This window comes from Dromiciops gliroides, chromosome 3 (genome assembly GCF_019393635.1).
Source record: "Dromiciops gliroides isolate mDroGli1 chromosome 3, mDroGli1.pri, whole genome shotgun sequence".
NCBI lineage: Eukaryota > Metazoa > Chordata > Mammalia > Microbiotheria > Microbiotheriidae > Dromiciops > Dromiciops gliroides.
The window spans coordinates 253,748,472-253,762,267 of record NC_057863.1 but is presented as its reverse complement, the minus strand read 5'-3'; the positions used below and the strand labels follow the sequence as shown (position 1 = coordinate 253,762,267).

The following is a 13,796-nucleotide window of genomic DNA, read 5'->3' as shown; positions in this document are numbered from 1 at the left end:
CTACCAATCCCTTCTACACAAAGTCTTTTCACAACCCAACCTCAGCTCTCTTTCCTCCTCTCCTGTTCTGATCCCTCTTCTATTTTCAGCCCCTCAGATCTAACTTATATGCCCCTTGTGCCTCTTGTCATTTTGCTCTTGCAGGAAATTGTTTTTTGTGTTTTTTTCAATTGTTGTGTCTTATATGTCTATCTCCTCCCAGTGCCGCAAAACACAGACAATAGATTTTATTTTGTATTCCCTTGTAGCATGTAGTTCCATGCCCAGCTCCCAACAGGCATTTGATAAATTGTTGCTAACTCGCCATTAGGTTTTCTATGGCACTAGTTACACTTAAGCCTTACTTCCAGACACTTCCTTGCATAGGGTTCCATGATGTTTAAACTCATTAGGAGCCAACATGGAGCTTCAACTTGCTAAAGTAATATTGTTATCCCAAAAGCAGATGGGTGAGGGAACTTATGGCAGCAACAGCAAGAATAGCAAGCCCTTGGAATTTGAAACAGGTGCAAATCCTACGTCAAGGCAGAATACATAGTATGTTCAGAAGCAGCATGTTAGATTTACCTCACAAATAATCCCAATGCATATTCTTTGACTAACTATGACTGGTAGAAGGGGACAACAAAGTAGTATCTTTCATACTTTAATAATTTGTATTTTAGTACAACTTTCAGGAGATGCCATTGATAATGGAATGGAACAGTAGTAGTAGATCACAGTTGGGGAGAGAGGGATGTAAGGAGGGAAGGGTAAGAGAGTGGAAGACCAGATAAGATTTGGCTAGAGTAGTATGAAGGAATGCAAAGAAAGGCTGAAGCAGAAAGGGAAGGGATCCTTCACACACAAAAATACTGTTGGATAACCACTGCTGTGTGTGAGAAGCATGCTACAAAGAGATAGGAATTTTGTTATCTTTCTATAAATATTTATTGTATACTTAAAATGTGCGAGATACCTGTCCTAAGGCAGTTTAAAACTCAGACAAGGATATAAGAGAAATCCAACTAGTCTAGGTGTTTTTAACTTTGGGGGGAGGAGGGAGGTGGTCATGCACCGCCCTTACCACCCTTTGGCTCTCTGGTGAAGTCTACAGACCACTTCTCAGAATAACATTTTAAATGCCCAAAATAAAATTCGTAGGGTTATAAAGGAAACTAATGCTATTGAGATATAGTTCTCAAAATATTTTTTAAGAGCCAAGGGTAAGGGGGCAGCTAGGTGGCGCAGTGGATAAAGCACTGGACCTGGATTCAGGAGGACCTGAGTTCAAATGTGACTTCAGACACTTGACACTTACTAGCTGTGTGACCCTGGGCAAGTCACTTAACCCTCACTGCCTCACCAAAAAACAAAAAACAAAAACAAAAAGAGCCAAGGGTAAGAGCATGATGTTAAGAACCCCTGGTCTAGTTAGTCATTCATGCAAAAATCATTTTTCATCCACTTTGTGCAAGGTACTATGCCATACATTCACTAAAATACAATACCAAATAGTGCTGTTATAAATAGCGAATGGGTGATGACGATTAGGAGCCCTGAGGAGATTATTTTTTATTAGAAGAAAGAAAGACAACTTTGAAGGATGAATAGGATTTGTATAGGTAGAGAAGAGGAAGAAGCATTTCAGCCAGAGGCAGTGGCATAAGCTAAGATGTGGTGGTAGGAAAGTAAAATATGTGTGGAGAGGTCAGGGAATAGGACCCTTCAGTTGAAACTGGGGCTCCATGAGGGAAGGGACAGTCACTTTCATCTTTCTCAGAATTTAGTATACCCAGAAATTAGCACAGTGTGTAACACATAGTAGGTGCTTTACATACATGTGGACACACACATACATCTTTCTGGGGAGAGGAAGAGAGGGAGAAGGAGAGAGAGAGGGAGAGAGAGACAGAGAGAGACAGAGACAGAAAGAGACACAGAGAGACACACAAAGAGTTTCAGAGTACTATAGACATTCAGAGGAAAGGATTACTTCTGATGGGGCTTGTGTTTAAGGAAAGGCAGGTGGTATTTGAAGGATGGGTAGGGTGTCAACAGAAGAAAACCACAGAGGCAGTGACAAGATAGGTGCTTCCCAGATTCACAGACCAATCTAAATCTGTTCATGGGGACTGGAAACAGGAAAAGAAGGCAAAGGCAGACAGATGAAAGGAATAATAAGAACTTTAAAATTTTCCTTATGTTCCCGAGAAAATACCGTGCTGTGACTTCACATATACAGTGGGTCTTATATTGTTTGCCTTCCCAGTGGGTTGGAGAGGGGCCAAGGGAAGGGAGAGAATCTTGGACTCCAATTAAAAAAACAAGAATGTTAAAAAAAGCAAGATGTTTAAGCAATAAAAAAAATAAAGAAAAAAATGCCATGCTGATACTCAGAACTGGGCATGTATTAGTCCCCCTACCTGGAATGATGCTGTTCCCTTCTTTCTGAGTCTTCAAATCCTCCTCATCTTTGGAGGCTTAGCTCAAATCCCACCTGTTCTACAATACAGGGCATTTTCCTATGGATTTACAAAGAGCTTTTCTCACAACACCCTTGGGTGGTAGAGATAGTTCAAGTACTATTACTCCCATTTTACAGATAGAGAAACAGAGTCTCAGTGAAGAGAAATGCTCAGTCTAAAAACTAACAAGTAGCTCCCAACTAGTAAGTGAGCCATTCCTACCCCCTCTGAATAGTGACATCCTTCTCTATTTATTGTTCACCCTACCTGTTTTCCTTTGTGACGAGGCTGACCTCAGTGGTGGTGGCAGTAGTTTGATGGACTGCCTATTCCCTGTGCTTGAAACTTTGCTCCTTTTGACCACTGTCTCATAAAATACCTCATTCCTTCAAGACAGTTCAAATACCACCTTTATGAAGCCTCTGCTGATTTCCCCAGTTGCTACTGCCTCTGCTGCAAAATTATCTAGTGCGTACATGTGTGCGTATACATACTTGTATATGTATGTATACACACATCTGCATGTGTGTATATATAAATATATATGTATATATAATTGCATATATGTGTATGAATGCATTTTCCCTAATAGAATTTAAGTTCCCTGAAGGCCTCTTTGGCATGTGGTATCATGGATAGAGAACTGAGATCTGGGTTTAAATCTTGCCTCTTACACATACTGATTGTGAGATGAATCCTGGGCAAATCACTTAAGGTGTTAGTCTTCTGGCAATTCTCTAAGACCGCTAAATCACTGACCTGCATCAGGGAAGAGTGACTCTTCATCTGGTAGTTCCCTATATGAATGAAATAATAGATCCAGTCCCTATGCCCTGCCTCCAGCACCTAGGACAGTGCCTGGTATATAGCAGTGCTTAATAAAATGTTTGTGGATTGAATTATTGGTAGTGGTAGAGATCACTGGGAAATGATTGTGTTAGAAAAAGCACCAAGTTATAAAGTTGTTGTTCAGTCATGTCCAACTCTTTGTGACCCCACTTGAGATTTTCTTGGCAAAGACAGTGAAGTGGTTTATAATTTCTTTCTCCAGCTCATTTTGCAGGTGAGCACACAGGGTTAAGTGACTTATCCAGGGTCACATAGCTAGTGAGTGTAGGAGGCTAGATTTGAACTCAGGTCTTCCTGGCTCCAGGCCTAGTACTCCAGTCACTGTACCAACCTAGTTACCCTACCAAATTACAGAAGGCAACAATAAAACTTTTAAAACTTTCGATCATGTATTATAGTAATTGGTGAATATCTCCTCTCTCCTAACTAGATTGTGTTCTTTGTACTTCACTTAATGACTAGCACAGTAGGGACTAAATAAAGATATCCATTGAATAGATAGGTGGATGGATGAATGACTGAATAAATAATGCCTTGGATTCCTAAGAAATCACTTGTTGCTGTTGACTGCTAAGGAATGTCTACTCCTGTACCTTTGTCCAGAGCACTTGGGCTTTTGATCTCTTGATTATTCTTGATTGCCACTATCTATATACTTCTAACACTTTGTTTGACCTTAGAATCTTCTATTGTCTGGGTCCCTGCCTGTCCACAACTGTGATGCTGCCATCCATGCCATAGAGTAACATGTAGAGATTTTCACTTATTTATAATATTGTCTTATGTCATTTTCTCATTTTTTTGTGGGGCAATGAGGGTTAAGTGACTTGTCCAGGGTCACACAGCTAGTAAATATCAAGTGTCTCAGGCCGGATTTGAACTCAGGTCTTCCTGAATCCAGGGCTGGTGCTTTATCCACTGTGCCACCTAGCTGCCCCCTGTTTTCACATTAAAAAATAAATCTTTCCAACTAGATTGCAAGCTGCATGGCATGGGGAAAGGGAAACAACCACGTTTTGCATTTTGCTGTGTTCCCTAGAACACCTAACTTGGGGCTAACCACATACCTTAGTGAATAACTTTGTGAAGTATAGAAATATGCACATAGTACAACTGGTCGGACCAAAAGCCTCAGTGGTTTGAATTTTACTAGGGTCATTGGAGGCATGCATGGGAGTTGTGAGACACAGATGAGAGCATATTCAAAACACTTTCCAAATCTTAAAGCCCTATATCAGTTCTAGTAATCATTAGGATGAAGTGGGATAATATTTAAATCTAGACAATGGGAATAAAAAGATAAATCAAGGTCTGACTTGTAGCAATTATATTTGTCTATCTAAAGCTGGTTAGAGCCAGTTCCGGCACACCCCCTAGAAGTATGATACACTCTAACCCAGGGGCTTTTAACCTTTTCTGTGTCTTGGTTCACCTTGTTAATATGATGAAGCCTGTGAACTCCTTAAAACAATTCTTTTATTGCACTGCAGTAAAGATGCATAAAATAAAACACATAGGGTTACAAGGAAACCAATTCTAGTAAAAATATAGCTATCAAAAATTTGTTTAAAAACAAGTTCATGAACTCCAGATTAAGAACACCTTTTCTAACCCATTTTTCCATGACTCAATAAAGACATATGGAAATTCCAAAGACCTATATTTCTAAGTTCCCTGTTCTGTGGATTTATAGTATAAATCAATTCCATCAAATATTAGCTTGGTTTAGTTCTACCACTGTGCATAGATACCCCTCTCTTCAGCTCAGTGGCCTATTGAAATATTCCCAGGGAGAAGAATTACTTCAGTTATGACAGATCCCTATCAAACCTAGAGAGAACCCCACAGTGCATAGCCCCAGCTGTCCTGAAGATCTAAATTTAAATTCAGTTTCAGACACTTACTAGCTCACTTGCTCTGGGCAAGTCACTTAAACTTCCTTTTACCTCAGTTTCCTCAACTGTAAAATGGGGTAACAATAACACCTACCTCATTGGGTTGTTATGAGCATCAAATGAGATAATAATTAAAAAGCACTTAACACAGGACTAGGCACATAGTAAGCAGTATATAACTGCTAGCTATTGTCATCATCACCCACCACTTGGCACAGGGCCTGGCACAGAAAAGGCACTATATAAATGCTTGTTTCTTTTCTTTCCTTCCCTTCCCCATACTGATGGACAGATCTGTTAAACCAGTCAGCAGGAGAACAAGATCATGTAGTAGAAAGAATAAGTCTGTGGAATTTTGGGCTGCTATCAGAGATAACAATCGGTTTCTTCAGCATCTACTTAACACAGTCAGCCAAAATCCAGCCTACTGAGAAGCAAAGCTTCGGTGCTAGGAAAAATCTGCTCGAGAGGCCAAGAGGTTTGTCTTCTATTCTATTGTCTGATTTTTAGTCACTTATAAATGGGGCATAAAGTCTGGGTTATATTCAAGAAAGCAAGGTTAGTCTGTATAGGCAAAGGACAGCAAATGAGTAGTAGCTCACCGGTAAATGCCCAAGGAGTGGCGTAATACTGTCAGATACATAGATTATATTTCCGTCTGTTGTCACTGCGATGATGAAGCCATCTAATGCCTGCAGAAAACAGAAGAAGGGAAAATACTTTAGTATATGCTTTGATGGATAATGAGGGCAGAAAGAACATATAGTTGTTGTTTTTTTGTGTGTTTTAAACTCCCCCAGAACATTTCCATAAATAAGATCACAGCTTTTCTTTCTGACATCAGGGTGACTTTTTAAAATGAGGAAGAGCTTTCAAAAGAAGAAAGAGGCTTAGCAAATAAGACTACATATTCATAGGTTACAGAAATTCAGCAATTAAAAAATGTTATTAAGCATAGTATTGAACTGATTCAAAAGCATAGTGGTTACTATTACAAAAATATAAATAACTTGTTTCAATTCCATGAGCACATATGATTCAATAGCAAAACTTGACTGTGTAAAGTAAAACTTAACACACCCTCTTATGAAGACCTACTGTGTGTGCCATGTGTTTGAATTATGTCTAATAAGTTTCAAGACCTTTGAGGCATACTTAAACCTCCATTCCCTACAGGAGAAAAAGTCATTTTTAAAAAAAGTTAGGCAATAGAGAACGGCCAAATTATTGAAATATCAACAATGGTTAAATATAAACATTTAATGCCAATATGGAATAAATTACCTTTTCAAAGACATCTGGCCCTGGTTTCAACTTAATAGTCCAGTAAAATTGAGTGCCTTCTTATATACCAACATTTCAGAATGTCTAAATTCTATAGATAGCATAGTCCCCAAAACAATATTTGTATTAAGTAGACATAAATATTTAACTCTTTTATTTTTCCTTTATGAGATTAAAACCCCCCATATTTGTTACATTTTTATAAGACATTTAGAAGCTGAGTACTCTAAGTAGAACCATAGCAACTTGGGATAGAGAGTATATTTATATTTGGCAACTAATGAGTTGTTTGAGGGAAGGACTATTTCATTTTTGTCTTTGTATTCCAGTGCCTGGAATTTAGTAGGTGCTTAATAATAATAAGAACAATAATATAATTAACATTTTAATAGCATCTACTATGTTCCAGACACTGTGCTAAATACTTTATAATTATTATCTCATTTGATCCTCATAACAACCTTAGGAAGTAGGTATGATTATTTGCCAATTTTACAGATAAGGAAACCAAGGCAAATGATGGTTAAGTGACTTGGCCAGGGTCACACAGCTAGTAAGTGTCTGAGGATGGATTTGAATTCAGGTCTTCCTGACTCCAGGCCTGGCATTCTATCCACTTTGCCACCTAGCTTGTAGATTATTTCTAGGTTCAAGGATAAGAGAGATTAGAGGGAAAAGAAATGAAAGCAACTCACCAGAAAATAAATCTGATGGAAGAATTATGTTCAAACTAAGATTATTTTTGGAATAAATCTATCATTTAAAAAAAAAACTATGACTGAAATATCTGTTCCAAATTTGGATCCTATTTAAGCTTTGGGAGAAAAAAAATCAAATGTGTTCTTAGACTCCCAAGAAGGCAAGTTATTAAAAAAAAAACCAACAACATGTGTGGCATTCAATTAATAGCTCCCAATGTTCCTCTTAAAAAGTAAGTTGTGTACTTCAGCAGTGGCACTAGCTTCTTCAAGTCACTGGGGTGCCATTAAGTGCCCTGAAGCACTAATCTGTAACAGTTCTCCAGTAAGTAATGTAAAAGAGTTAACACCTACTTCAAAGCATGTACCTGACAGGTACATTAATTACATCTAAGGAGATTCTGGCTCATCAGAAATTTGTTGAAGAATAGTTTTTAAAAATTCATTTTTAAACATTAATTTAAAAATCTTAAAGTTCCAAAGTCTCTCCTTCCCTTAAAGCCCCTCCTGTATCCAATATGAAATCATATTTCCATATTAGCCATTTTGCAAAAATATAAAAAGGCAAGAAAACTAACAAAAGGGGGGGGAGTTTCCATTTGCACTCAGTTCATCACTTCTCTCTCTGGAGGTATACAGCTTTTTTCATCAGCGCATCAGAAAATTAATGACAGGAATAAGTCAAGGTTGCCTGTGTATTGATGAAGTCACATTTCTTATAATACTTCCTTTCATATAGATAGAGCATTGTTACCAAAGAGGAAGATCCTGGTCACAAGGCTATGACCCTGTTCATCTTTCAGCTCTTATTCTGATATTGGCTTTAAAGGGCATTTTTCAGTCTCCTTGGCAGGTAGGTATACTCCTGCTGATGTCAATGGAAACCTTGCTCAGGGCAGTCTGGGGGAAAGAAAAAGAGGGGATGCTTTTCATCTGCTAGGACAGTGTGACTACATTCTACTTGAATTCTTTATTTCAGAGCAAGTGGGTGTTAATAGGCTGGAGGTATTTATAAAATGGAAAGAAACTTCCATCAGTTCAATAGCAATTTCTAGCAAACTTTCACCAACAGCCCTGAGTTATTTCTCTCAGAATGTGTGCTTCAGTTTTAAAAGCCCCATCAGAACAATATAAAGGTAATTTAATAGAATGTAATTGCCAAGTGATTGTGCCCCTATTATTGTAAAGATGACTTTGATCAGCACACTAAAATTGGTTACAGTAGAAATACTAATGGCTTGAAATTTTACATCTACTACACAATACAGACAAAGGGAAACTACCACCTCTTTGTTTTTCAGTCCCACACAGAGAAGATGAAACATTCCCTTATGTGTGCCCCAAACAAATTCTGGCCTAAAAAAGCCAGAATTTATACCTCTCCTGATTAAAATTCAGAACCTCATGCACTCTTTCATTTACAGTAAACAGGAAGCCTGACCTACTTTGTTTTGCTTTTAATTCATCTAAAATGGTCTGGGATTCTTACTTTCCAGGTTCACCTTGCTGGGGAAAGCAACTTTTCCTATTGTTTGTTCTCAGTGAAGTTATTTTCATTTTTCTAAGCCTTGGGATCTTAAGGACCTTCTGGTGATCTGTCTAAAACCCCATTTATGGACCTTAATGGGGTGGAGGAAAAAAGAGTGTCGATTTTAGGGGGCATATTGCAAATCTTTTGGGGTGGATGGTGAGTGGGTTAGTAATTTAGGGCTTCTGCTTCTACATAAAAAATTACTTGCTAGACAGAGTGTCCTGATCTTTCCTTATTTATTCTTCCTCCAGCCCTTCCTTAATTTTTGCTTGGAGTGACTTCTTTGGGAACTCTGGGTAGGAAAGCTCTCTACCAATGTAGACCTATAATTTTTCTGCTTTCTTAGAAAGAGAAGTTGCCGGGGGGGGGGGGGGGGGGGCGGGTATTTGAAAAGATGACTCGTTAGGGTTACAGCTTGAGGCAGTTAGTTGGTACAGTGGATGCATCATGGGGCCTCTGGAGTCAGGAAGACCTGAGTTCAAGTTTGACCTCAAACAAGTACCTAGCTATGTAAACTCTGGGCAAGTCGCTTCACCCTGTTTGCCTCAGTTTCCTCATCTGTAAAATGAGCTGGAGAAGGAAATGGTAAACCACTCCAGTATCTTTGCCAAGAAAACCCCAAACAGGGTCATGAAGAATTGGACCCAACTGAACTACAGCAGCAGCAACAACAACAAAAGGGTTACAGTTTGGGTCATAGGACTTGAACCTAGGCAGTCTCCTGTCTCTTGGGCCAGTTCCCTCCTCAGTAAGCCACACTGCCTCTCATGCTCCTATCTTATCACACAGCTTTCTAGAACAAAGATAGAGTGTACAGGCAGAACATAGGATGACATCCAGAGGTGAAAAGTACTGCCTGTTTACTGCTAAGTGACAGACACCCCTATAAGATGAACTTTCATGGATGGGAGACTCGATAGAGCTAGAAGCTCTGAGACAGAGATGTTGGTTTGTGGCATTCTCAGGTTAAAAAAAAATCAGAACAAAATGGCCTGAATAAACAGAGTAGGCTGTTTTTCTTTCTTTCTTTTTTGTCTTTTTTTTTAGTGAGGTAATTGGGGTTAAATGACTTGCCCAGGGTCACACAGCTAGTAAATGTTAAGTGTCTGAGGCCGGATTTAAACTCAGGTGCTCCTGACTCCAGGGCCGGTGCTCTATTCACTGTGCCACTTAGCTGCCCCTGTTTTTCATTTCTAATTCAGCCAGCCCATGCAGACATAGTCTGCGGGTATCCTCCCTTGATACAATAGGCAGATTGTTCATCTTATAAGGTGAACAGGAAATTGTGCAAATTTTTTTTTCAACACATAATGAATACGTGAAATCTACATATATCTGCAACCACCTAATTCTAGCTATCCCACCTACCTGAATTTCAGTTCTAGCCTCCAGTCGAAATCATTTCCAAGTAATGCTACCTAATTTTGACTATACAAGCTCATGTTTCTTCAGATGTTGTTTTTAAATGCCTCCAAAATTGATTGAATAAATGAGACTATGCTTTTGGTTCGTAAATAAGGCCTGTAGCTATCTTTCTGTTTTAGCTATATTTACATAAGAATGAAAATAGAAAGTTATTTATGTAAAGCAGTATAATGATATAGCTACCCCTGCATTATATTTTACAAACAGCTCTATATTTAACTTGTTTAAAATGCATTACTGGAAAAGTAAGTTTCGTAGGCTCTTTACATTCATTTTGTATGTAGATTTAATTATTTTTATGCAAATGCTCATTAATACTTTTATATTCCATAATATTTGGACACAGTCAGTATGACATTTAATTATTCAAATACTTTTATTTTTTTCTGTATATCTAATTTAGGCAAAGTGAGGGTTATATCAGGACTATGTAAGTATGTGTGTGTGAAGAGATGAACAGATATGCCTAAAGAAGAAACTCTCCAAATAGTTTGCTAGTTATCCTTGAGATAAAGTTCCTGTTTTATCTCCTTTATGTTAAACTCACCCAACCTAATTCTTCTTGCTTTGCATTGCATAAAAAAATATACAGAAGGATGCTTCTCTTGCCATCTCTCCTTTGGGGAATGAGATTAACTTTCCAATTTCTGAGGAAATGGGAAGAAAACCTTACTCTGTGTCTTAACTTCAGCTCCATCTCCAATCAGCAGCAGCCAGAAAAATCTGAATATTCTTTGCAGAAACTCTTTCCCCATGCATACTAGATTACAGAGGCAAGGCGGTATAATGGTTAGAACATCAGTTCTAGAGTTAGAAGACCTGGGCCTCTAGGTGGCGCAGTGGAGAAAGCACTGGCCTTTGTTTTAGGAGTATATGAGTTCAAATCCGACCTCAGACACTTGACACTAGCTGTGTGACTCTGGGCAAGTCACTTAACCCCCATTGCCCCACAAAATAAAATAAAATAAAATAAAATAAATAAAAAATAGAGTTAGAAGACCTAACTTCAAGTCTTAACTATGGTACTTAACTGTATAATCCCGTGGAAGTCACTTAACCCGGAGTCTGGGTTTCCTTATCTGTAAAATGGGAATATTAATAAAAATGTGTTTTACCTGTCTCAGAGGGTCTTTTTTGGGTAAGTGCTTGAATTACTTTATAAATGTGAGGTATCGTTCTCACTAGACCATAAATATTTCCTGAAAAATAGTTCTTTGCTCTCGTAACGGTTTGAATCATTGACTTGTGAGGAAGAAGTAAGCCAATGAGAACCAACCATTTACCATGGAGAGGATAAATGTCCATGTGTGCATGTACAATATAGTATTAGATGTACACATGATTTCCTTAAGATAGTTTTCCAATCTCCATGAGTAACTTTTTTTTTTTTTTGGTGGGGCAATGGGGGTTAAGTGACTTGCCCAGGGTCACACAGCTAGTAAGTGCCAAGTGTCTGAGGCTGGATTTGAACTCAGGTACTCCTGAATCCAGGGCTGCTGCTTTATCCACTGCACCATCTAGCTGCCCCCCATGAGTAACTTTGAATCATAAAATTATGGATTACAATTTTACAAGAAAAAAGAAATCAACAAATTACAAAAAATAATAATTGACATTTACACAGCACTTTAAATGTTTATTTGTGCTTTCCTATCTATTATCTCATCTAAGATCAACAATAGGCTTGTAAAGTAGGTACTACCCAGTATCCTTATCTCCATTTTACATATCTGGATACAGAGGCTCTGGGAGGTTAAAGAACTTGCTCAAGGCAACTCTCCCACATTGTCTTTCGAAAAAATTTAGGATGAAAGACTCAGAGAAGGAAAGGACACTAGTGAAAGTCTACTCTAAATCCCTCACTTTCCTGATGAAGACACTCCACCTCATTGAGGGAAAGTGATTTGTCTTGGGTTACAAAGTTATTGTTAAGGTGGCTATTCTAACTCATTCCCCTGGACTCAAAATGCAGCCCTCCTTCTATCCTACCTCACTGCCTCTTTAAAAGTAGTTTTAATTCATTGGGAACTTTTACAAAAACAGAACTTGACAGTACATTGGTCTTTTCAAAACAAGTTCCTCCTAAGCACATAATTTTATAAAATGGGGTTAGAAGTAGTTCCTTGCATTCAGGGAAAAGGAAAGTCCATGTCAAATGAAAGCAAAGCATGTATGTAATTTCCCCCCTCTTGTATTATTTATCCTTTGGCTAACAAGTTATTAAGTCTCTAGGGCATAGTCAGAGCGCCAGGCATTTCCCCCCTAGCAATAGCAAACTATGGTATTCTGATTTACTACTAAACATAGCTTTTAAACATAGTACAGATTTTTTTTTTAAACATAGTACAGATTTGCTTCATTACACCACCAAGTACTGTAGCCACAGAACGGATGGGAGCAAGTAATCACGACAGGATATTTCTCACGAGACCTTCTTTTGAAGGGTTGTGGACAAATTATTACTTGGGCCAATAAGTCACATCCAGAGTCAGTAAGGAACATTTTCTTTTGAAACTCTTAAAACTAATTTTAAAATGCATTTTTTTTTTACCTCTAACATCAGCTGGGTGAATTCTTCATTACTGAGAAATGAAGGCTTCCAGTCTTGCTGAATGTCACAGAGTTCCGTTTGTGCTGAAACTTCTAAATAAATAAAAATATGTTGTTACTTTTCATTAGGGCAAGTAAAAAGTACAGTTAGCAAATAATGCACAAGCTATTGCCATGTGATCTGATATAACTCTAAGTAATTTGAAAAGATCACACACCTCCTAGGAGACGGTAGATTTCTGTATTACAGTTGATAATAGGAAATAATCAGATTATCTTGTTTAGAACCTACAGGGGTTCTTAAGATGGGGATCCCTGAATTTGGCCATTTAAAAACCCATTATAACTGTATTTTAATAGAATTAGTTTCCTTTGTAATCCTATGTATTTTGTGCCTTTAAAAATATTCTTCTGAGAAGAGGTCCATAGGCTTCACCAGACTACCAAAGGGGTACAAGACCCATGAAAAGGTTAACCATCTCTAGTCTAGAACTTGAAAGTTGGCTTTAAGGTAAGTGCCTGACAATATCCTGGCTACTCTGAGTGCCTTTGGTTAGGAGAGGGAATTTCAATGCAATTCAATAAGTATTTCTTAAGTGCCTACAAGGCGTTGGGCACTGTCCCAAGGGCTGGAAAGCCCTGTGCATGGATTATGTCCATTCATTTCTATGCAGCTAAGGCACTTCCCTCAGAGGCTCAAGTTGCGTTGCTGCTTCCTGAAGAGTTAACAGGAAGCAAAGACTTATTAAGGTGCTGGAGGTGTTTTTGACACTGGAAAAGAGGGAAAAAAAAAACCCTCCTTTTGTTCAAATTAGACAAAGCAACTAGTAGCTAAGCTACTAGGTAGGGGAAAAAAGCAGACTTAAATATTTTGTGTATACGTATGGATTTGTAAACCTTATATATCCTATAAAGCAATGTGCTCCTCGGATTCTGTTTGGTCTCTTCTTTGAGAACTGAACAAACTAGTTACAATTAATATAAAACAAAAATGAGTTTCCTTCTTTATTTTTAAAGCAGTATGAAAGAGCAATCGTCCTTGATGACTGACTATAGCAGAGAAAGAAACCCAGGGAAGAAAACCATGCAAAAAGAGCCAATTAACAATCTATATTGA

The 13,796-nt window shown here is 38.2% G+C and overlaps 1 protein-coding gene across 8 annotated transcripts in view; it reads right to left on the bottom strand.

The window, feature by feature from the left end:
* Positions 1-13,796, bottom strand: part of NPAS2 (neuronal PAS domain protein 2) — a 253,145-nt gene that overhangs the window by 72,968 nt on the left and 166,381 nt on the right. For 7 of the 8 annotated variants that reach the window (XM_043997547.1, XM_043997546.1, XM_043997543.1 and 4 more), the window contains 2 exons: positions 12,681-12,772; positions 5,794-5,883 (listed from right to left, as the gene is read on the bottom strand). In XM_043997547.1, coding sequence (XP_043853482.1) covers positions 5,794-5,883; positions 12,681-12,772 — 182 coding nt within the window. The remainder of the gene's footprint in view (positions 1-5,793; positions 5,884-12,680; positions 12,773-13,796) is intronic. The other variant, XM_043997544.1, reaches the window with a different exon arrangement.